General features: G+C 35.8%; 1 protein-coding gene across 1 annotated transcript in view; it reads right to left on the reverse strand.

Annotated features, from left to right (window-relative positions):
- The window catches only part of LOC136851922 (uncharacterized), a 489,330-nt gene that overhangs the window by 156,863 nt on the left and 304,967 nt on the right, over nucleotides 1-27,500 (reverse strand). The window contains exon 9 of the mRNA XM_067126612.1: nucleotides 16,755-16,908. Within this exon, the coding sequence (XP_066982713.1) occupies nucleotides 16,755-16,908 (154 nt within the window). The remainder of the gene's footprint in view (nucleotides 1-16,754; nucleotides 16,909-27,500) is intronic.

A 27,500-nucleotide genomic window follows, 5' to 3' on the forward strand; every position in this document is an offset into this window, starting at 1 on the left:
CTTAGAAATTAACAGGGTCACTTATCTATGATTACATAAAAAATAAAAAAGAAACAGTAAGAAAACTATACCGATTGACTAAATCTAAAAGTATTAAAACAGTTATATATAATTGACAAAACTTTAAAATACATAATAATATAAAGTAAAAAAAAAAGGAACATAAAAACCTAAGTTAACCAAGCGATAAGAAATCACGTACCAAACAGAAATCGTCAAATAAAATCACTGAGAAGATAGATACTGAGAGAGAGAGAGAGAGAGAGAGAGAGAGAGAGAGAGAGAGAGAGAGAGAGAGAGAGAGAGAAAACAATGAATATTCAAAATGATAAAAAAAAAAATGATAATGTAGTACAAAATACTGCAGAACCTACTGTTCATGTCGTAGTTAAATGACAACTGGGCAGTTAGAAGACTGCAAATGGAAGAGGGGTGAAATGGTGTGAGGAAAAAACTAAAAAGAAAAAGCAAACTATGCAATGAACAATGGAACAGAGGTGGTTTGGCTATTGAGTGTTGGTGATTGTTGTTTAATATGGAGGGACTCTAAAAAGGGAAGCGAATGGCTATTTTTTGTTTGTCCAAGTATTTAAAAATCATTGTATTGTATATAATGGTGGCAAGATATAGCATGAAGTCTAATGGCGCTATTTTCTTTTTTGCTTAAAGCTAAGCCTGTACGGTGGCTGACACCCCTATGAGAGTTTATGCGCACCTTAAGTAGGCGCTTGGTACATCCCACATAAGTCCCAAAATTACATTTTGGGCAATTAAACTTGTAAACAATGCAGGTACGCATGGCCATGGGCTCCCCCTTAGGACCTTCTTTCGCTAATATTTTTATGTGCCATTTAGAAGAACAATTCTTTAATCAGTGCCCAGATACTTTTAAACCCATATTTTATAGACGCTATGTAGATGATACTTTCTTACTTTTTGCTGAAGAATGTCATGCCCAGTTGTTTTTAGATTTTATCAACTCGTTTCATCCAAATATTACTTTTACTATGGAAAAGAATGTAATGGCCGCATTTCCTTTTAGATATTTTGGTCTCTCGTTCTGAGGGAAATTTTACGACTGGCATCTTTAGAAAAAAATGTTTACCGGCCTTGGGTTAAACTTTTTTTAGTCACTGTCCCCTTGTTTTTAAGACTAATTGGTGTAGAACTCTGATTCATCGAGCCTTTTCCCTTTGCTCCAATTGGAATAACTTTCACCTAGAAGTCCAGTTTTTAGAGAGGTATTTTAAGAATAATTGCTATCCCTTTAACATGTTCACTAAAATCGTTAAAGAATTTTTAGACAATATTTTTAAGCCAAAATTTGTAGTCTGCACTGTTCCCAAAAAGATAATGTATGTTTCCCTTCCCTTCACTAACGATTCTGTCCTAATCAAACGAAAATTATTGTCATTCTTGAGCCATCTGTATCCGTATGTTGACTTCAGATTTACCTTTAATAACTCTCTTACAATCGGAAGACTGTTCCGCGTGAAAGACACCCTCCCGGAGTTGATGCGTACCTGCATTGTTTACAAGTTTAATTGCCCAAAATGTAATTTTGGGACTTATGTGGGATGTACCAAGCGCCTACTTAAGGTGCGCATCGACTCTCATAGGGGTGTCAGCCACCATACAGGCTTAGCTTTAAGCAAAAAAGAAAATAGTGCCATTAGACTTCATGCTATATCTTGCCACCATCACATACAATACAATGATTTTCAAATACTTGGACGAACAAAAAATAGCCATTCGCTTCCCCTTTTAGAGTCCGTCCATATTAAACAACAATCACCAACACTCAATAGCCAAACCACCTCTGTTCCATTGTTCATTGCATAGTTTGCTTTTTTTTTTTTTAGTTTTTTCCTCACACCATTTCACCCTCTTCCATTTGCAGTCTTCTAACTCGCCCAGTTGTCATTTAACTACGACATGAACAGTAGGTTCTCCAGTATTTTGTACTACATTATCATTTTTTTTTTTATCATTTTGAATATTCATTGTTTTTTTCTCTCTCTCTCTCAGTATCTATCTTCTCAGTGATTTTATTTGACGATTTCTGTTTGGTACGTGATTTCTTATTGCTTGGTTAACTTAGGTTTTTATGTGCCTTTTTTTTTTTACTTTATATTATTATGTTTTTTAAAGTTTTGTCAATTATATATAACTGTTTTAATACTTTTAGATTTAGTCAATCGGTATAGTTTTCTTACTGTTTCTTTTTATTTTTATGTAATCATAGATAAGTGACCCTGATGATGGGAAAAGTTACGTATTCCCGAAAGCTCGGCTGTGCCTCTGTTAATTTCTAAGAAGTAATAATGTCTGGAATTCTACCATGTCTTCTGGCTATCCTGTTCCTCCTTATATATATATATATATATATATATATATATATATATATATATATATATATATATATATATATATATATATTATATATATACATATATAAATATATATATATATATATATATATATACATATATAAATATATAAATATATATATATATATAAATATATATATATATATATATATATATATATATATATATATATATATATATATATATATATATATATATATATATATATACATATATATATATATATATATATATATATATATATATATATATATATATATATATATATATATATATATATATATGAAATTTTTATCACACTGTGATTTATATACAATCGTGAAGCTACAAATGTCGCTTAATATCAAATTCACACTACCTCGGGAATATCTCCGATAGAGAATTGTCGCCGAATGGAAATTTATATAAGTGATAAATGAATTGGTATCGTCGGGATAGCTCAGTGGGTAGCATCTACGGGAGTCGCTGAATAGGTTTCGTGTCAAGGGATCGTGTCCCAACGATACCAATTCATTTATCACCTATATAAATTCCCCTTCGGCGACAATTCTTCATAAGGGAATTTATATAAGTGATAAATGAATTGGTATCGTCAGGATAGCTCAGTGGGTAGCATCTACTGGAGTCGCTGAATAGGTTTCGTGTCAAGGGATCGTGTCCCAACGATACCAATTCATTTATCACTTATATAAATTCCCCTTCGGCGACAATTCTTCATCGGAGATATTCCTGAGGTAGCGTGAATCTGATATTAGCGACATTTGTAGCTTCATGATTGTATATATATATATATATATATATATATATATATATATATATATATATATATATATATGTATATATATATATATATATATATATATATATATATATATATATGTATGTATGTATATGTATATATATATATATATATATGTATATATATATATATATATATATATATATATATATATATATATATATATATATATATATATACAATGTATGTATATATATATATATATATATATATATATATATATATATATATACAATGTATATATATATATATATATATATATATATATATATATATATATATACACACATATATATATATATATATATATATATATATATATATATATATATATATATATATATATATATATATATATATATATATATATATATATATATATATATATATATATATATATATATACACATATACATACATACATATATATATATATATATATATATATATATATATATATATATATATATATATATATACATGTATATATATGTGTGTGTATATATATATATATATATATATATATATATGTATATTTATAAATATACATATAAGAAAAGTGACACTCATTACACCCTTTAAGTCTAAGTTCAGTCACGATAAGAAGTGGGGTGGGAAGGGTAGGAAGGTGGTGACATGTAAAAACAAGCAAAAGCTACAGATATTAGTGTCTAATGATCTAATCCATAGTTTTTGAGGTCGCTGAGATGAATAGTGAAACTTCGATGCCCTTGAAATCGAAGTTGAACCCCAATAGGAATGGTGGGGTGAGAAGGAGTGAAAAATAAAATGTAAAAAAATGACAGATATTAAAGTCTGATCCATAGTTTTCGAGATCGCTGGGATGAATAGAGACACTCCTGATGGCCTTCAAGTTCAAAATCAGCCCTGATAGGAAGGTGGGGTGAGAAGTGGTGAAATACTAAATGTCAAAAATGCTGGGCAATGTAACTGAAGCAACTGTATTAACAGGGATGGGGAGAGAGAGAGAGAGAGAGAGAGAGAGAGAGAGAGAGAGAGAGAGAGAGAGAGAGAGAGAGAGAGAGAGATTTGATCGGTTGTCATTCAGAGATTTCCCAGGCAGTGCCAGGTTGGTCAGCTAGTATAAATATATGTATATATATAATGTGTGTGTGTATATATATATATATATATATATATATATATATATATATATATATATATATATATATATATATATATATATATATATATACTAGCTGACCAACCTGGCACTGCCTGGAAAATCTCTGAATGACAACTGATAAAATCTCTACCTATCTCTCTCTCTCTCCTGTCATTCTCTCACTCTCTCCATTCCTGTTAAGATAGTTGCTTCAGTTACATTGCCCAGTATTTTTGAAAACTGTGGATCGAACTCTAATATCTGTCATTTTTGACATTTTATTTTTCACCCCGTCTCACCCCCATTCCTATTCGGCCTTGAACTTCGACTTCAAGGGCATTGGAGTTTCACTATTCATCTCAGCGACCTTGAAAACTATGGACTAGACACTAATATCTGTAGTTTTCGGTTATTTTTACATGTCACCACCTTCCCACCCCTTCCCACCCCCCTTCCTATTGGGACTGAACTTGGAATTGAAGGTGTAAGGTGTGTCACTTTTCTTCTCAATGACCTCGAAAACTATGGATTAGACACTAATATCTGTCGTTCTCGGTTATTTTTACATGTCTCCCCCTTCCCACACCCCTTCCTATCAGCGCTGAACTTGGACTTGAAGGTCACTGGGAGTGTCACTATTCATCTCAGCAACCTCAAAGACTATGGATTAGACACTAATATTTGTCGCTCTCGGTTATTTTTACATGTCACCACTTCCCACACCCCTTCCTAGGGCTGAACTTGGACTTGAAGGTCATTGGGAGTGTCACTATTCATCTCAGCGACCTTGAAAACTATGGATTAGACACTAATATCTGTTGTTTTCAGTAATTTTTACATTTCACCCCCTTCCTACACCCCCTTTGGTGCCAGTTATGTCTTACCTCCACAGCGTTCTTTCCCAGATGGTAAGTCTTGTATACCCAGTTTGGTTGAAATTGCTCAATGTATTTCAGAGTGTATATGAAACATAAAACACCACACACATACACACACAAGCACACATGCACACACACATATATATACTGTATGTCTGTGTGTGTACATACACACACACACACACACACACACACACACACACATATATATATATATATATATATATATATATATATATATATATATATATATATATATATATATATATATATATATGTATATATATATTCATGATGTTGCCTTGTAATATGTATATCCTCCTATAATTTTGATATATTTACTCTTCTATTTATCATGTATTGTGTGTAATGATAATAATTATTGAAACAGAGTATGTAGTGTGATATCAGATCTCAAAAGAACACGTGTGTCCTAGTGAAGGGTTTGTTTCACTTCAGTTGTCATCAGTTCAAATAAAAGAGTGCTTTGTTTTAATTCATGTGTTGACAGGTTGGGAATAACAATTACCATCAGTTTGATCATGTAAAAGATTTCTGTAAAAGCTTTGTCTCATATGAGAAAAAAAACATCGGTTTTGTAATATTACATACATGACTCTGGTCATGTGTGCCCTTTTGAGAGATATGGACAAGTATTGCACAGAACCTCATGATCGATTGTATCATGTATTATCCCAATTGAGTTCAACATTTTTGCCAGAAGTGACATCACCTGCTTTAGTCTAGAAGAATTTTGCATCTCGCACCCAAAATGCCTTAATGACATCATATGACTGTTGAATTTCTACTGGAATCCAAAAATCAATTCATTCTGATATTCGAGACCGATCAGTTTGGTTCCCTCTCTCTCTCTCATTCTTAAAAAGAGAGTAATTATTAACGTAAAATATTTGTGGTCACTGGTATTAAATATAACTTTTGAGATTTGAATTAATTAAATTATTTAATTTGTAACAGAGCCCAGTAAAAAACATGTGTTTTGTGAAACCAAGCAGCTGCACATTCTGGGATTTTACGAAGGTTTTCACAACCATGTACGAGTATAAGGTAAAGTGAATTTTACTTATTATTACCATGGTATAATAAGGTATATTAGGGAAATTTTGCCTTAGTGAAATTATTATTGATAAATCTTCTGTGTAATTTTGTGTGTTCCTGTGTTTGCAGTCTCTTGATTTTTATTGGTGATTTAACATTTATTAACTTAGCATTTAAATATTTCTTGATGATTTAACATTGCATAGTTGATTTAATGTTCATTTATTAAGATTTTCTTTTCAAATCTTGAGTAATTCTTGATAGTTTAAATTTTTCTTGATTAATAGAATTTTGTAATTTAGTTTTGTTTAATGATTTAACTCAAGAATTAATTAAATTTTGTGTTGTTTTCAAGTAATAGAAAAAGTTTTCAGATTGTGAATTCTAATAATAAATTTTGAATTTAACAATAAGTTTTTGTATTTAAAATTTTTTAAAAACAGTGTTTCATTTATTGACCACCAGTGTATAGGATTAATTGTGTGCATAAGGCAAGGTGATAAACAAGTTTTGTTCTTTTAGCTTTGCTGAAGTGAATTACGACCAGGGAAACAGTTAAAGTTGTTGAATGGAGTGATGCCCTTTTACTCTAGTATATTTCTAGTTTAATAGTGGATACCTCACACTAATCTTGATAAACTTATTTTGATTTTTCACATTATTAATAAGTTTTTTAAGGGATCACTGTTACCTTTAGGGTACTCAGTCGTAATTCTTCTTGTTATGAGAGTTCAGGTATCTGGCTGAAGTGAGGTACATTTTTTAATTTTGTGATTAGTTGTGTAATAACCAGGTACTTGGCATGCATCGTGACAATACATACACACACACACACACACACACACACACACACACACACACACACACACACATATATATATATATATATATATATATATATATATATATATATATATATATATGTGTGTGTGTATATAAATATACATATATATGTATGTATATATATTTAGCTATTTCCACCAGAAGTGGTTATTTCATAGAAAAAGACATTATTACGATCACTGCACATTCAAACTTTTGCTGCTGAGTTTTGGATAAACTGCATGAGCAGAAAACTTCCACAACATTTGTTGTTTCACACAATGACATAAAAGGCTCATCAGCAGAGCAGAACTTCCCTACATAAACTCTGCCATTCATTTCCATCTTGCACATGTTCTTGTGCTTCTTTCCAATACCTCATGCACTTTTAATCCAGTGCTTTCGAAGTCTTTCTCTCCTTCTTCCTACTAATCCCTCTGCAAATGTCAACTATTCCGTACTTAAATTGCAACTCATTTTCTTACATGTTGCCTCTACAATTAATAGCCTTCTGACTTATACCATAATTTATTCATGACGGTAGTAAACATCTAAGTAGACATTGCACATCATTTTCTCTCATAAACATATACACAAACAGTCACTTTCCATCAAAATGTTTTACTTACAATGCTGAAACTTCAGATGATACAGACACCTAAAATCCATAGCGATTTTGAGTGGCTACTGTGTTTGCTACACTTCAGGAATCCAAGTACATATAACATTGACAGCTATAGGCTTTATGCCTGGATTTTTAGGTGTCTAGTCTTTGGCCTACATTCTTGATTTGTAAAACACTGACAATTGTATGCTAGATACCTTGATACTAGATATATAGAACATAGCCAACTGTTTGGATGGATGCCTGGATTTCAATTGTCTAGCTATGGTTGCAAGAGTCCCAGATATGTAGAACATAGCTTGCCTAAGGCCACATGCCTGTGGACTGCAAATGTCATCTTATATTTTCCTTTCTTACCTGTCACTTTGTTCACATTGAATTTAGGTTCCTCTGAAGGATTTTAATTGCCTGTCGCTTACAGGATTATCATAATTATTTTAATCTTTCTTAATTTACCTTTTTTAGAATTTTGTATATGTATTTATTTAGTCAAATGTACAGTAGATAAATAAAAGTAAAGCAGATGCTAACCACCTGGAATCCAGAGATGTAGCACAGATTCTAGACACCTCAAAATCCAGGTAAATAGCTCACTTACACACATGAATTCCAGGATATAATAGTTTATCATCTTTGCCCTCATTACTTGTCCATTTTGATCCTTCAGTTTTCTTTTGTACTTTCACAATCAAACTCTTACCAGACACCTTTCATGATATACAGAGTAATGTTATACCCTTCTAACATGTATATCTGTCCAGATGCATTAGTCTTTATGTAGAGTAGCCTTTATTTCTCACAGCCATTCATTCTGAACTTTTCCCTTATACAACCCTAATCACACTATTGCTGCCCCACTACAGTATCTTGCTTGTAATCCCATCAACTTCTAGTTCAAACATACATTAACCTTAAGCCCTGCCTTTTTTTTTATTCTCTTACAAAATACCCACTCCATTGACCCAGGACACCATTCACTATGGACAGCATTCCTCCATTTGTATATTTTATTCCAAGATCCATTAATTTCAGTGCATAGCAGCTTATTCTCCCTTAATTTCTTACACATTTTCTCTCATCTATTTTTATTACTTACCATCTCTCTCTCTCTCTCTCTCTCTCTCTCTCTCTCTCTCTCTCTCTCTCTCTCTCTCTCTCTCTCTCTTTACCCCTTAAAACAAGAAGGGGTATTAGTGTAAGAAAACATTTGGAGAACTATGATGTCTCCCATAACAGACTTCGTATCAGAAGGCAGTTTAGTTCTAGGTATTACCAAGTAATGGGTTTAGGACTAATCTCTGTTGTGTCCCCACCCGCTTTTCCCTTGTTATAAGAGAGAGAAAACGGTGATGTCTCGCTATCATTGACACGGAAAGGATACCCAAAGAACACTCGTCTGTATCTAGTCCAACTACAGCAAGTACTTTGGGTCAGATACTACTCTAGAAAGAGGAAGTAAGGATGGAAGGGAACCCAGCCATTCCACATATGTATCTCCAGACTTACACCAGGCCCATAAGTACATCAGATAAGATACTGACCTTGTCCACAATGGAGCTAGGGTGACTATACAATCTGTTGGGCAGCCACCTCAGGTCCCAAGGAGAAAGTGTCTAGGGACTTGTGGGAGACATCCCTCATGTAGAACAAGGTAAAGGTAATCTGTATATGCAAGACACCTGCCCGCATTACCTGAAAAATCGAAAAGTTCTTCTGAAAAGCAAGGTATGGACCTGCATCCCTGACTTTGTGAGCCCTCATATAGGAAAGGAAGCCACTGTTCACTGAGTAACCCTGATGGCACTCTGCAAGAAAAGCCTCTCTCTTGCCATGCTGGATATCCTCCGAGCATGAAGCTGCAGAGAGTACAGAGCCTGATAGTACCAGCAAACGTGCAACTGATACAGGAGATTGGGCTCGGTGCCTCAACCAGGAGAGACAGCGGATTGGGATATAACTGAGCATGAGACCAGTAAGAAGCCACCAGAGTCACACATAGATAGGGGTTGACAAACACTGTTTATCACCCTGCAAATAAGTCTGACATATGGAAAATCGTACACATCCAGATCTCTCATGTTTGATCTGTTCTCCAGTTCCAGACCCCTGGGCATTAATGGAAGATGAATTTCAAAACCCAGGGGACAACCTGGATGTGTATGATTTTCCACATTTCAGACTTATTTGCAGGGTGATAAACAGTGTTTGTCAACCCCATAACTCGAACAACCTTTCCACTACTTGAGGTTGTAGGGACCACTCTGTCCCAACCATGAGACCCTGATGACTGAGCTGAACTGCAGTGACATTCCACCTGCCTGGAATGCATTTTTCAGTCAACTTGATGCTGTGACAAACTACCCACTCATATATCTACACTGCAAGACAACATAGAGCCCCCTGGTTTTAATGTAAGCCACGACAGTCAGGTTGTCACTCATCAGCACTACCAATTGACCCTTCAACTGTTCCTGAAACACTTTCAACACTAGCCACGCTGCCTGCATTTTGAGCACATTGATGTGTAGATGAGAAGCATCCTTTGGCCATACACCTACAAGGAACTCTCCTTTCAGGTGTGCGCCCAATCCCTCCCGTGATGTGTTTGAAAACTGAAGTATTTCTGTAGGTGGGGAGTTCAGCTTCTTTAAGAGGCATCTGTTGTCTATCCACCATGCTAAGTCCTCCTTTACCTCCTGATTCAAAGAAACAAGTCAGGAAGGAGGATCTTGGGAGGTGCCCCAGTACTGTTTCATCTGCCACTGAAGTGAATGCAGGTGCCTCTGTCTGTGAGGAACAAGCTTCTCTAATGATGGCAGATGACTTAGGATCATGTGCCAAAGCTAAGCTGGTTGCTCCTGCCAGGGCAGGAACTGTGCCACAACCTCCCAGTGCTAGTTCACACTAGATTCTATTAGATAGGCTCTCTCTTCTGCCTAATCAATAAGCATGCCCAGGTACTTTGCCTGCTACTTTGGAACAAGATTGGACTTTCCCACTTGATAACAACCTCCAACTTGTGGAAAAGCATGAGAAGGTCCTCAAGGAGTTGCACCCTCATGGATATCAGGACTAAACAATCACCCACATCACAACAAGCAAGTACCCTTCGAATGAGCCCAAGCTGACACCAGGGTGAATAACCAGGTAAGCACCAGAGGAGCTGTACTTGGTCAAAAGCAAAACACCTTGAACTGGTAGACAGTCATGCTGCAGACAAAGCAGAGGTACTTTTGAGAGTTCTGATGAATGGGTACTTAATGGAATGTATTCTCCAGATCTATCAAAGTGTAAAATCCCCCTCTCTGATGGATTCTGGCACTGTCTGTACTATTTCCATCTTGAACTAAGTCTGTAGCACAAACTCATTCCCTACCAGGAAAATCTGATTGCAGAAACCTAAGGACTGGTGATCTGAGACTTCTATAGCATCTTTTTCCATGACTGCATCCACGGCTATGTATGGTAGAAGTGGAACCTGTTCATTGTCTCCAAGATGGGGACTGAACTTCCTTGAAAGGAAGATTGTAACCATCCTGAAGGACTGCTACAACCCAAGATTCTACCCTGCTCCTGCCACATGGCAGAACGGTGACATAAGCAACCCACTACTCATGGCAGCAGAGGAGGGGGATTGCCACCCTCAGTGACCCCCCCCTCCCTTCTTCTTTCCCTTTCCTCCTTCTTATCACTGCCAAACAGGGCAGGGCAAAGGGCAGAGAAGACTCTCCACCCTTCATGAAAGAAGAAGACTGGGCTACTTGTCCCATTTTCTGAAGAACAGGCTTCTTCAAGATCACAGAAGTGGATGGCTTTGCCATACTAACAGGTTTGGCAGAAGCTGACTTTGAAGCACTAGGTTTAAAGGAAGCTGCCTCCAAACTACTCTTAGGAAAGACTAGCAAAGAGCCCAACACCAAACTGTTCTGAAGTGTGAAGCTACTCCAAACATGAAGCTGCAGAGAGTGCAGTGCCTGACAGTACCAGCAAATGTGCAATTGATACAGGAGACTGGGCTCAGTGCCTCAACGAGGAGAGACAGCAGATTGGGATACCACTTAGTGTGAGGCCAACAAGAAAAGAGAGGCAAACATTTTCTCCTCTGGGGCTCAAACTTATCCACTGGTTGATGCTTTAGTGTGCCAGGAAGGTCAGAACTCTACCTCCTGACACCAACAACCTCCTGAAAACTGCCTTCATTCTGAGACAAAATTCCTTATATGGAATTGACTGTTAGTGTGCTGAGCCATAGGTCAAGCCACAAAATGTTCTGGAGGAACATCATAGAAACTGTCTCTAGTGCATCTACTTCTGCTATGGTGCATGTATATCACTTTCCTAACATAGCCTCTCTAAAGGGGGGGTCATTGGTCAGCCCTCAGACTGATGCACCCAGACCCATAGGAGTAGCATCTGCATCCTCCAGCATGTAATACTTCCACTAGTGTGAAAGCGGAAGGGGGCGGAGTTTGCATACCTACTGGAGATATGGAAAACGACTTCCCAACCCATAGATCAGGATGTTCACTTCCCCAAAAATGCCGAGCACTAACTGTGACCGCAGCAACTGGACCTAAGGGCGTGCCTCTGGATTATTCCCACTGGTCAACTCCATAAGCAAGACTGTCAGCTGGTACAAAACCATGGTCGCCTCTGGAAGGTTATTCCACACATATGAACAAAATAATCTCCTTAAACTGTAGCCTTAGCTCACCCTGAAGGAGTTTCAAAGCTGTGGAACTGTTTCATTCCTATGAGATCCCCTAGGACATGAGATGCTCCATCTTAAGCCAAAGTCACTTCAGAATTCTGCTCCCTAGGGTATTCCCAGTCCTGCTCCTAATCAGACAAGCCTCTCACTGGAGAAGAGATAAGCGATGCAGTGGAGTTGCTATCAGAACACAGTTCCTAATTGTACACTGCCTCCCACCTACTTAGAGACCCAGTAGCCACTGAGCTAGAAGACAGAGGGGAAAAATGAACCTTCACACTACTACTCCCACTATTCTCCTACCCACACAGCAAATTGTGCATATGAGAAGCAGAAGGACTCAAAGGAGGCCTTTTACTGGCATAGCAGCTCTTGGGCTACACATGCTACTGAAAGTGCAAACATCTCAAATGTGGAAGCAGTACAGGTTCCCCTCTGCAACCTCCCAAAGAAGACAGAAGGAATACCTTCGCCATCACCAGAGCAAACCCAATCTATAGACTGGGCCCATGACAAGTGAGTGGGTTGGACAAACCCTCTCTGTGCAGCCCAATGGGCTGTCCCATGCACATGACTTCTTGCAACCATACTATCATGGTTAGGCAGAACAAGCGAGATGAGCAGCCTTATCCTGGTGTAAATCTGAGCACTCATGGAGGGACAAGATAGGGCCAGACCTCAAGTCTTCTCAAGCTGATGCCATGGTGCCAGCTCTACTTAAGGTAGACTGATAACTACCCGATAATTGTGTGCATGACCACTCTCCCCCCAGTGGGGAGAGCACATGGGAGAAACCCTCCTAGACTTCTTGGAGAGGTCTTAGCCCTACCCTTCTTCCGTCTATGCTGGGAAGAGTCCAGGGTTGAGGAGGAGGAAGATGAGTCTGATGGCAACAAAAAAGAAGAAAAAGAGGAGAGTAATGCCTGAACTTGTTCTCTTTCCCGTTGCTGGTCATACTTGCTTTATGCTCTGCAAGATCCACTATTGGACAGACTTCTGCTTTAGAAAGATCCCCCTCCTTTGCAGCACTTTACTAAGTCAAAACAGCAGTGGACCCATCAATGGCTACCTCTGTAGAATTCACAGGTGATAAGGCCCTATTTTCCTCTGCCAGGTCACTGAAGAAAGCCACAGAAGATGGGCTACCCAGAATATTAAAGGTGTGTCAAATCTTTGACAGGTACTCCAATGATAATGAAATCTTATGGGTATCAGGAATGTCAGAATCATGATCAGAATAATCAGATGGTGACACAGCTGCTGATGAAGCACCTTTTTCAGGAGCTTCTTTATCATCTGGTGAAAGGTTAAGGTCAGGTTTCTTATGCCAAGTGCTACCTATCCTAGAGGGAGTAACACTTACAAAAGTAAGAGAAATGGAAGATGGGGGTAGGAAGGAACTAGAAGGGTTCCGAGGTGTCCCTGGAGTAGTAGCCAGTGAGCACCTTTTATCTATCTTTCTCCTCTTCCCAAACCTAATCCACTGGGGCAAATGCCTGACAACACATTCCTTGCAAGGAGAAGCCCTAGAATAGGACTTCCCCCTGCAGGAAGCACAATTAAATGAGGATCCATTATTATGGATGACCTTCATTGCTCACAAAGATGGCCATGTGCTTGCAATGGCGACGTTAGTGTTTTTTATCCAGAAAAGTAAACATAAAAACCTACAACAGAATGTTAATGAGGAAATACTTATCCACTTTCAACCACTAGGCAAGACAGAAGAATGCAGCACACCTGTTTACCACCCCAGGCCAAAAGAAAAGTGAGTGGGACATCAGTAAGTGAGGGATACAACTCATTTAAATCCCATCTCCACCTGTTAACCACCTGATAAGCTATCTTACTGCCAAGATTTCAACAATGGATTCCCACCTTCTGCTGAGTGATACGCCCACGTAAAAGGCAATATTTGTATTCTCATAGGAACAAAGCTTCTCTTATGTTATACAATTGCATGTCAATTAGTTTTCACTTTCCCTTCACTAAATATGTCATTTCCTCGCCCTAACATGTATTATGTTTTTATTAGTTCTCATCTTGCCCTCCTATTTAAAAAAAAAAACACATTCCCCACACGTCCTATGACCATGTCATGAAATTTCACATACTCTTCATCAACTCTAACCCATCTCCCTATGTGTTCTTACTTGCTATTTATTGAACTTCCTTGTCAAAATTACATTTACAATCACATTTTCACCATTTCCTCCCTAAATTAATATTAACCTGAGATTTAGCCAAATACTAATCAAATACATCTCCAGCTAGTTCTCTTTCCACCATCACATCCATTAACCTGATCTTCCATATACTCTGTACTAACAAATAATCTGGAAACTAATTTTCTCTCCTTGCTGTTATAAAACCCAAGGATATGGTCTGTATGAGATTTGCAGATGATGTTTCTGGAACACTAGTTGGGGCAGCTAACAAGCTAAACAATGTAGTATCAAATATCAAATTTAAAACAGAATAGGAAACGAACAACAAATTTCCATACCCAGCAGCCCTAATCACTAGGTATAGCAGAGGGTAATTGTAAATAAAATCTATAAAAAACCCACTTTCATATCATCCTACATTCTCTTTTTCTGCTACCATGATAAAGTAGGTTTAGCCTGCAATTAATTTTTGCAAGCACATAAGATCTGCTCTTCAAAATATTTAGATCAAGAATTTAGATCTATTCATGAACACCTGTCATCTTTAAAATGCCCTTACTAATCTAGATTAATTTTATATCATGGCTCTTAAGTCCAGCCTTTTGGGACAGTTAGTCATGAAATATAAACTAGGCACCTGGACAGCATTAAAATGTTAAATCAAACCCCAAGACATGTCAATCCATTTGTTTTCAGCCGTCCCATTAAACGGTAGTTAAAATTCAACAAAAAGAAAATCCCACGGACATCCCTGTATATAAAGTCTCCTTGCATATCTGTGGAAAAGCTTATTTAGGATTAACAAATAAATCTCTTTCACAGAGAGTAATCAAGCAGTTTTACAAGAAAGCTCATATAATTGACAGAGAGGAGTCAATTGGAGGATTATACAGGGGAAGAGACTAACCACCAAAAATGACCTTGGAATGAATAAGGTGATTACGTATTTAATAAAAGTACGACACATTTTCTCCTTTTGGTACGCAATAAAAATCTTTGCACAATGAACATTTCCAAAAAAAAAAAAAAAACTATTAAACATACGAATACATAGAGAACATGGATATGGTAACTAACTAGTAATTAAGCTAGTGATTTTATTTTTAAGATCATTCTTGACATCTTACTAGTACGGGGGTCCAGATAATACATGCCAGGGCTAAGTTTGAAATTACAGGTGGAGGAATGCTGTATAACTGAAGACTCTAATAAAAATTTCATGGAGAGAAATCTTTCAGTTTGGCAATCATTGAACTGTCAGTCCAGTTGATCCTGTGTGAGTTTTCACTTAACTGAATGAATATTTCATTTAAGTGGAAACTTACATACGATCAATAGGACTGACAGTTCAGTGATTACCAGATTGAAAGATTTCTCTTCACAAAATTTTTAGAATCTGCAATTATACAGCTTACTTCCACCTGCAATTTCAACCTTGGCCCTGGGATGTATTATTTGGGCCCCTGTATACGTAAAATGTCAAGAATGGTCTTAAAAATAAAATCACTGACTTAATTACTAATTAGTTACCATATACATGTTCTCTATGTATTCTTATGTTTAACAGTTTTTTTGGAAATGTTCATTTTTTATTGTGTACCAAAAGAAGAAAATGTGTTGTACTTTTATATATATGTAATCAGCTTATTCATTCCAAGGTCATTTTTGGTGGTTATTCTCTTCCCCTGTATAATTCTTTAATTGACTCCTCCCTGCATTTGAGCCAGTTGGCCTAATACTTGGTAAAACCTCTCAAAAGATTTACCTTTATTTTGGTAGGACCACTAATCCTTCAACTGTGTTGGATTCCAGGTGCATCTGTTCCTTATAATCCCCACCATCAGGGATATCTGTATGTCATCTGTCAATTATACGAGCTTTCTTGTAAAACCTATTTTTATATTTTTCATCAGTCTGCTACGAAAGGGACCATGTGTCGAAAGGCCTAGCAACCACTCCATTGTTTCATTTTTCCTTTGTGGCATTTGCCTTTATTTATACATTCATCACGTTCCATATCTTCATGAATCAGTTATATATATATATATATATATATATATATATATATATATATATATATATATATATATATATATATATATATATATATATATATATATATATATATATATATCTGAACACAAATAATAAATGTAGAATTAGACACAAAACTTACACTTGACGTCAAGGTTAATAGGTGGTGAAGTTGTAGTGCTCTTTATGTTCGTTGCTTCGCAGCTGTAGTGTCCAGCGTGAGCTCGAGTGACTCTCTGAATGACGAGGGACATATTCGAAATGAACACTCCGGCACCATCAGTCATAACTTGGTCCTAAAAGAATAATTATCTTGAAATAAATCAGTCTCCATTCTTAAATACCCTTTGTTTATTCTACTGAGCCTACTGCTTCTTTGAATGCTAAGTCTTTGCGTCTTCTCTTTCTCTGCTTCTGAATCTGAGCATAAATCCGAGATGTATGATTATGAACTCACGAGCCTCTGCAAGCGAAGGTAATGCTTCATTTTGACTGAAAAACTATATGACAGCTTTATTTATTTTTAAAATGGGCAGACTATGTGATAGACTGTTAACTTTTATTAAAATACTGAGGGGCGCGTTTATAATTTTTAAACTTATTGATGCTCATTAAAATATTAAAGAAAACCAGTATTGTACATCAAGATGACAAGTTTAGTTCAAACGAGAATCCAACAGAGAAGTAAAAGAAAACAAAATGGTGATGGGGGTCTGTTTAAAAGAATACAGCACAGATACTCTAGTACAAATTTACGTGCGCGCGCACACACACACACACACACACACACACACACACACACATATATATATATATATATATATATATACATATATGCATGTACTGTATGTATATTCATTTAAAAATTTACAGTATTTATGGGAATTTTTGTCACATACACTCGCAAGTTATAAACATTAATCGACAAATATCGTTCAGTGTCGAACTCACTATACCTTGGAAATAACTTACACCCAAGGCGAATTATAACTGATCACTGCTTCGCCGGCCAGGGTTCAAATCTAAGTTTGGTTTTGAAACAACGACAGACAGTGATTTTGACTACTTGAAAGAGAGAGAGAGAGAGAGAGAGAGAGAGAGAGAGAGAGAGAGAGAGAGAGAGAGAGAGAGAGAGAGAGAGAGAGAGAGAGAGAGAGAGAGAGAGAGAGAGAGAGAGAGTTATATATGTTGAAACACACACCCACGTATATATACTGTATGCACTCACTCACACACACACACACACACACACACATATATATATATATATATATATATATATATATATATATATATATATATATATATATATATATATATATATATATATATATATATATATATATATATATATATATATATATATATATATATATATATATATATATATATATATATATATATATATATATATATATATATATGACTTTTTATCACATCACCGTGATTCATATACAGTCAGTAAGCTACAAACGTCCTTTAATATCCAATTCGCTCTACCTCGGAAATAATATATTTTCATATATGTTACCTAAGGGGAATTTTTTTAGTTGATAATAAGTACGCCGTCCCGTGGGCTTGAACCAGCGAAGGACAGGAACTCAGGACTACAGTGGACACATTAACCCAATCGGCCACAAGTGAGGTAAAAGTGGATATCGGCTCCCATGTACAAATCACCTGTCGAACTCAGGTGTTTGTATTTGGAGACGATATCCACCCACCTCTGCCATGTTGACCGTGTAATGTGTTTGTCGCACGCAGCCATATTATGACTTTTTATCACATCACCGTGATTCATATGCAATCAGTAAGCTACAAACGTCCTTTAATATCCAATTCGCTCTACCTCGGAAATAATATATTTTCATATATGTTACCGAAGGGGAATTTTTTTAGTTGATAATAAATACGCTGTCTCGTGGGCTCGAACCAGCGAAGGACAGGAACTCAGGACTACAGTGGACGCATTAACCCAATCGGCCACAAGTGAGGTATAAGTGGATATCGGCTCCCATGTATAAATCACCCGTCGAACTCAGGTGTTTGTATTTGGAGACGATATTCACCCACCTCTGCCATGTTGACCGTGTAATGCTTTTATAGCAATTTTTGCTGTATTATTTTGAATTTTATTTTAAGAATTGTAATGTTTTCATTTTAATTTTGTAGGTTGATAACGAGTGAGAGTTCTGCTCGAAGCATGTCCCAATTAAGTTATATATATATATATATATATATATATATATATATATATATATATATATATATATATATATATACACATTAGCACGTCCCTAACCTATATGTTAACTTTCACAAATCTTAGAACTTTCCGCTTTTTTACGTACTCTCCGTACACGACTTGCTGCAGTATTTCACCGAAGATATGAATTCTTAAATTAAAAGAGACCCTCTCCCCATATCTGACACTTTTCTTTTAATTTTCTCTCGTTGTGTTGTTGAAGAAAGTTTATAAGTTTTCCTTCCCATTGTGGATAGAGACTTGTAGCTTAGTTCGGAATTTTATATTACCTTGCTTGTGATGAGACAGTTGTTTTCTCTCATTAATGGTCAAACAGTGCTCGCAAATGTCTCATATCCTTATCGATTTGACAGGTTATTCCCGGCCTCCAACCCCTACCCCTGGCAGATGGCACAAGCTGGTTTTGTTTGCATATCTTCTGTGGAGGGGGGGGGGGTCCTTCTTTGTGGATCTGCAAACATTAGTAGAATGCATAGCTAATTCTTTTCCTCTTCCCTCCCCTTTTGAGAAAGTAAAAATGAAGTGTCTCTCGAAGTGACTGAGCACGCTGACTCATCCTGCTTGACCGAATAAGAATTCATTTATTTATTAAATATCTGCTTTGCTTGCTTTGGGCAATAAGTATTACAACTCATTTTGAAAAACGTGTTCATTTGTTTTTAAGGTACTTTGATTCGAGGATTGTGTTTGAATTTTCGTGAGCAATTTTTCATCGAGAATTGAAATGATTAATTTTGACATATTGAGAACCATAGTTTGATTGGTCACTGAAGTTGAAATAAATTGGCTGTGCTAAATTGCAATGATTATAATATCATTTCAGAGTGGGTGAGAGAGCGCATACAAGAAATCCAGGGTGCGATAAAATATCTCTGCTTATGCTGTTTGGCTCTCGTAAGCTGTTTTATATATATATATATATATATATATATATATATATATATATATATATATATATATATATATATATGTATGTATGTATATATACATACATATACTGTATATTGTATATTAATTTTCTCTCTCCTCGCATTTGCTCTATTTTTACAGTTGCCTTGTTATTTACTAGGTGACTTGCAGCCCACAAGTAATTATGCCAGTGATACTCTAAGCCTGGAATGATCTATCAATAATAATAAAATCCGAGAGGATCTGATCCTGTTTGTCCTTCCCCTGGTGACAGTATGGGAGACATGACACAGCCACCCGCCCTATGCAAACCGGTTTGTCCGTCCCTGGTGGGGGTGGGGTAGGTAAGAGAACGGGAGTGTAGGGAAGACATCTACCCTCCTCCTGTGAAACCTGTTTGTCCACCCCAGCTGGGGGCGGGGTAGATAGGGGATCGGGAAAGTAGGGGAGACAGCAGCCCTGGGTTCCAGCATGTGTAGTGTGCGCCAACAAGCTCATATTTTAGTAATTCATAGTTTTACCAACCCCACTAAGTCCCTTTTGTTTAAGTGGCACACACTCTTGGACCACTCACTTGAATCCCCTGTATTCACCAGTTGCACATGATGGCTCAACGTCAACATTCCGAGCTCATTCATGGTATGTTTCAATAAGTTTCAGCTATGTTTTGTTCAACGTGACAATTCCACTACTATCATTCATCTTGTCTGAATGATAGGGCATACTTCCTCATTTCTTGATATTTACACAATTTTGTATTAGTCTGTTTTATTGTTCTATTCTTGCAGACGTTTCTCCCTCTTTAACTAACCAGATATCACATCACACATTTCTTCTCTTTTATCCTCTAATGATGTTTATTTGTGGTCACTGTTTATGCAATACAATAAATCAAATAAAGGAATAACCACGAAAATTCACATGTAAATTTGGAGGAACTATTGTAAGCAATGCATCCCGTAAATCACTTACCAAACGCACTTAGCCAGACCCCATCTCTACCCACATCCCAGAGAAAGTTTGGTAAGATTCCATTATGCATGAGCTTGATTTGTTTGTGCAGTGAGTGAAAAATACAGTGTCACTCCGGGCAGACAACACTATTAGCCAAACGAAGGATCTCTTCATGCCTGCTTACAATTGTGACAGCCAATTAGGCGACAACTAGTGGGAAGAGGCGATGAATACAGCCAGAAAAGCCAGCTTAAACAACAGTACAACTTCTTGGCATATCTTGCCACTTTTATATTTACATTTACTGACGATAATTATCCCCACCTTCAAGGGGAAGATAGTAGAATGGGCGGACCTCCCGTCGATCTGGAATGCCATCTCGGCTTAACTGCTGGAAGGATGCTGCTAAAGATATATTAACAGGTCAGAGGCCAATGATAATTGCCCTTCTAGAAGAGTGTTACTTTGACTTACTACATTCAGCCCCAAAGAAAAAGACAATTGCTGAGCCTCAGTCACCCGAAGAATAACTTTAAACAACAGAATAAATTCCACTTGGATGGATTTACTTTGCAAATCATTACAAAACTCCAACAGATACTAATTTGTTATCTGACATATCAAATAAAAAAAAATGATTTTTTTTTAAATTTTAAATATAACACCTGCAGTTGCATAGCATAACGCTTTACCGGAATCTTCTTGACAGAGCATGTTTCTTCCTTTGCTCTTGCTGAACATATATACTGTATTTAATAAATGATTCATATTTTTGCAAATAAGTATTTGGTTTCCCTTTTTTGCTCAATTTATTTGTATACTACTGAACTATCGAATTCAACCTGAAAATTCATAGAAAAATTGCAGCTTATTTCTAAAAAAATATTAACTGAATTCTCATTATATGAAAGCTCTCAGATAGTTCTACTAGAAGTAATGGGTAAACCTTTCATGAACTTCAGATTATTCAAGTGAACTCCTAGATGAAGTCTACTGAAAGTATTTTACGAAATTTGTAATATGATGTTTTAGATCGACGATGCTGTAACCTGAAGGTTCAAATACCTTGTCACTGTGGACACCTAGTATGAATCATATCAATATATATATATATATATATATATATATATATATATATATATATATATATATATATATATATATATATATATATATATATATATATATATATACACACACACACATATATATATATATATATATATATATATATATATATATATATATATATATATATATATATATATATATATATATATATATATATATATATATATATATAAAATAAATATACATATATGACTTTTTATTACATCACCGTGATTCATATACAATCAGTAAGCTACAAACGTCCTTTAATATCCAATTCGCTCTACCTCAGAAATAATATATTTTCATATATGTTACCGAAGGGGAATTTTTAGTTGATAATAAGTTCGTCGTCCCGTGGGCTCGAACCAGCGAAGGACAAGAACTCAGGACTACAGTGGACGCTTTAAACCACACGACCAGCAAGTGAGGTATAAGTGGATATCGTCTCCCATATACAAATCGCCCGTCGAACTCAGGTGTTTGTATTAGAGACGATATCCACCCACCTCTGCCATGCTAATCGTGTAGTGCGTTTGTCGCACGCAGCCATATTATGACTTTTTATCACATCTCCGCGATTCATATACAATCAGTAAGCTACAAACGTCCTTTAATATCCAATTCGCTCTACCTCGGAAATAATATATTTTCATATATGTTACCGAAGGGTGGGTGGATATCGTCTCTAATACAAACACCTGAGATTGACGGGCGATTTGTATATGGGAGACGATATCCACTTATACCTCACTTGCTGGTCGTGTGGTTTAAAGCGTCCACTGTAGTCCTGAGTTCTTGTTCTTCGCTGGTTCGAGCCCACGGGATGACGAACTTATTATCAACTAAAAAATTCCCCTTCGGTAACATATATGAAATTATATTATTTCCGAGGTAGAGCGAATTGGATATTAAAGGGCGTTTGTAGCTTACTGATTGTATATGAATCACAGTGATGTGATAAAAAGTCATAATATGGCTGCGTGCGACAAACGCACTACACGGTTAGCATGGCAGAGGTGGGTGGATATCGTCTGTAATACAAACACCTGAGTTCGACGGGCAATTTGTATATGGGAGATGATATCCACTTATACCTCACTTGCTGGTCGTGTGGTTTAAAGGGTTTAAAGCTTCCACTGTAGTCCTGAGTTCTTGTCCTTTGCTAGTTCGAGCCCACAGGACGACGAACTTATTATCAACAAAAAAATTCCCCTTCGGTAACATATATGAAAATATATTATTTCCGAGGTAGAGCAAATTGGATATTAAAGGACGTTTGTAGGTTACTGATTGTATATGAATCACGGTGATGTGATAAAAAGTCATAATATGGCTGCGTGCGACAAACGCACTACACGGTTAGCATGGCAGAGGTGGGTGGATATCGTCTCTAATACAAACACCTGAGTTCGATGGGCGATTTGTATATGGGAGACGATATCCACTTATACCTCACTTGCTGGTCATGTGGTTTAAAGCATCCACTGTAGTCCTGAGTTCTTGTCCGTCGCTGGTTCGAGCCCACGGGACAACGAACTTATTATCAACAAAAAAATTCCCCTTCGGTAACATATATGAAAATATATTATTTCCGAGGTAGAGCGAATTGAATATTAAAGGACGTTTGTAGCTTACTGATTATATATATATATATATATATTATATATATATATATATATATATATATATATATATATATATATATATATATATATATATATATATTGATATGATTCATACTAGGGTGTGTGCATCTGGTTCTGGAAAATTATGCAAATCATGCTATGACCTTGGATTAAGTAACAATCATATGCATTTTGTATAAGTTCCACAATATTAAATGAATAGGATGTGAGACTTTATAAATATGTATAAATAAGTTAATGCAATAAGACACAGCTTGATAAGAAATAACAATAAAGATAAAATCCTAGAGTTCCTGGAGTTTATTGCAGGGGGAAATATTTTTGGGCCTTATTTTACTAAGTTTTCCCCTCTCAGACATTATTGCAACACACACAAAAAATATCTACTCCGAATCGTTGCACTTGCGCAGAAAAGAAAAAAAAAGCAAAAAAAAAAAAAAAAACTGAACTCAGACTATTAAAGATTTGTATAACTCTATGGACAGACGTCCTCCCTAGTTAAAAAAAATGACAGATCACACACCTTTAAAACTTATTAAAAAACAAAAGAGAGAGAGAGAGAAAAAAAAAATGATCAGAAACAACAGTACATCACAGGAATTAACCCACAAGATTCCCGTTAACCTGTCTTTTTAATTTTAGACATATGTGTCAACAGAGACGCTCCCGTATTTTTATCTTGAACAACAAATCCATTCCCTTTCTTCACGTCTACAACCCGAAAAGGACCCTCAAATTTAGGACCTAATTTATAATTCAACTGATTCCTAACATTTATTTTCAACCATATCCTGAGTTTTCAACTGAAGATTCTTAGCAAGAAGCGCATATCTCTCCTTAACAGTAGAGATCAGCTATTTAACTGTATCATCACCTGATGGGGTAGGTAGTAAGTCGAACGCGCCCCACGCTGGGTAGCCAAATAGTGCTTCAGCGGGAGACATTCTAATGGAATCACTAACCATAGAATTGATGCTGTGCTGAACCTGCGGAATATGTCGATCCCGATTTACATCATTGCCCCTTACAGTAATTCTTAGACCCTCAATTACCTTCCTATTTGCCAGTTCACATAACCCAGTGACTTTCCGAATGGCGAATATATCCGCAAGACACTCTAACCGTCTTGTTCACAAATTCTCTCCCATTATCTATAATCAGCAGCTCAGAAACCCTGTAACAACAAATATACCCATGAAAGGAGACGACTGCTACTTCCTCTGCCGTTTTATGCTTCAAAAAAAAATCTCTACAAACCTAGTTAATTCGTCCACAACCACCAACATGTGCCTATGGCCGTAACTAGATTCACAGAAATTGGAAAGTATGTCCATATGGACATGCGAACAGGGTCTACTGGGAATAGGAAACGAACCCAATTTACAAGAAACGACCCTTGATAGCTTACACGCATTACAAACCAAACAACCTTTCACAAAGCCTTCCACTGACGCGAGCATATTCTTCCAAAAGAGTTGTCCCTGTATACTCTGATACGTTTTCTAATACCCAAATGCGAACTGCTTGACCTACAATGAACAATATCCAGAACCGTAGGTACTAAACTCCTAGGGACAACTATTTGCGTCGTTTCACCCTTATCCTCACTATTTCTCAGTCTGTATCTGATCTTCCTAACTAACAAATTACCCTCTAATTCAAGACCCGCAAAAGGCAAACTATAACCCTTCCTAACTAAATCCCCTCTAAGAAACGCTTTTGCGTCTGCCAAAACCTCATTCTCATCCTGTTTAGATTCTACTAAACTAATATCCCAGTCTATGTAATCTCCAGATACATAACACACATGAGAACCATACGAATCAGAAAAACTTCTACTAAGTGCATTCTCTCTCTCTCTCTCTCTCTCTCTCTCTCTCTCTCTCTCTCTCTCTCTCTCTCTCTCTCTCTCTCTCCCCAGGTCTACAGCGAAACAAGCATTGCCCAAAATAATTTATTTGACAATAATCTTAAATAACTGGATTGCAAGAAAAAAGATGTGAAATAAAATGGAACACTAATGTTCATCAAATGATCAAATATATTAAGGTCCACCATATTCAACTAATTATTCTTTCTAAATAATTTCTCCATTATAGGTCAAAATAAGTCAAAGTCCAGTATATTCCCCAATGAGTACATCTTAACCTCTTCCCAAGCGAAGCATCTGAAGAAGTCAAATAAAACGCTTGGTAAACAAATGCATAAAAATAAAGATATGGGAATTCCTCCCATGTTACTTATAAAGTACACACTGTAAAAAATGTGTGACACAAGTGAGATATATGTTAAAGGAAAAGAACAATCTACAGTTGGGAAATCTGAAATGTTTTCCACCTCCAAACAGCAATGTTCACAGTCTTAATCGACAGGTCTCGAACCATGAGAGCCTTCATTGAAGGCTTCTATCAATATTCGGTGTTGATCTTCGAATGACAATTTATATGATAACTAATACCTTCACACTCTGGGGATCCGCCCCAAAAAACACACATGCATTTAGCCACACTTACTGATAAAAAATCTACCGTGTATTTGTAATTCATAAAATATCTGTGACCTATGAGCTTTTCATATATATATATATATATATATATATATATATATATATATATATATATATATATATATATATATATATATATATATATATATATATATATATATATATATATATATATATATATATATATATATATATTCTCATGATATCCTCTTGTAAAATGTATAAAGTATGATTTTTCCAGAATATCGTGATATGCTTTGTAAATGTCGTATGATTTTTTCCTTATACAACAGATATTGTGTAGTATATTCTGTATATTAATAATAGTTATGTAAAAATGTCTTTGCAATGTCAGATCTCACAAATGTTAATAATTTAGATAACTTAAAAGCGTAATTTAAAATTAATAATATGTTTCTTTATAATAACGCAATAGCTGGAGAGAAAGTTTTATCCCCAAGCCCATGTGTACTGAAGTTGTCTTAGAGAGATAGTAACATGATCTCTTTTGTGTTTCTTGAGATGTCATCACGAGCGATAAGTGTGTTGACAGCAGGAAGATCCGTGCTCTTCGCCTGATTATAAACATGCCAATCATATAATTAGCCATGTGCGAGTTGTATGGATTGCGTTGAGATCTTGTCCAAAACTTTTTTCTTAAAGTCACGTATTGTTCTGATCATGTCTTATGTAACAGCAAATCAAGAATGTTCTTTTGTGCCTCGTTCCCAAAATGTTTTAGAATATTCTATGGATCTCAGCTGCAAAATGTTTTGCCATAATAATGATGTCATCTAGTTCTTTTGCTTCTAGCTGGAAACCTAAAAATTTGTTCATTCTGATTTAGAGACCTTGTATTGGTTCTCTCTGTCTGTCTGTCTGTCTCTCTCTCTCTTTCTCTCTCTCTCTCTTCAAGATAGAGCAATTCTTAATGTAAAATATTTGTGTAGTTATTAATATTATGTTAGTTTTTGAGATCTAGCATTAGTTTTATAACAGTGTTTGTAACAGTGCCTATCAGAAAAGTGTGTTAAGTGAATATCAAGCTGCAGGGGTAACTTGTGAAAGTTTTCACAAGCTTCTGTAAGGTAAAGTGAATTTTGCAACTTTGCCATGGTTAAAACTTATTTTGAAATGATGTGTTAATCTAACTGAATTGGTTTTTGTGAGTGTTATTGATTTGTGTTTATTAGACTGGTTAAGTGAAATTTTTTTGGTGAATTTATTTAATTTTTTACACATTTAATTCTTGTGTATTTTTGTATGTTCACAAATTTGCAAATTAAATGATTAGCATCTTAAGTGTTTCTTAACAGTTTAACATTGCATACTTGATTTAATTTCACATTTTAACAATGGTAGAGATTTAATTTTCATTTACTTGCATTTTATTTTCACATCTTAAGTATGTCTTAATAGTTTAAATTTTGTTTGGTTAATTTAATTTCTTGATAAATTAACATTTGTGGTTTAATTCAAGAATTAATCAAATTT

The sequence above is a fragment of the Macrobrachium rosenbergii genome, chromosome 1 (assembly GCF_040412425.1).
Source record: "Macrobrachium rosenbergii isolate ZJJX-2024 chromosome 1, ASM4041242v1, whole genome shotgun sequence".
Lineage (NCBI taxonomy): Eukaryota > Metazoa > Arthropoda > Malacostraca > Decapoda > Palaemonidae > Macrobrachium > Macrobrachium rosenbergii.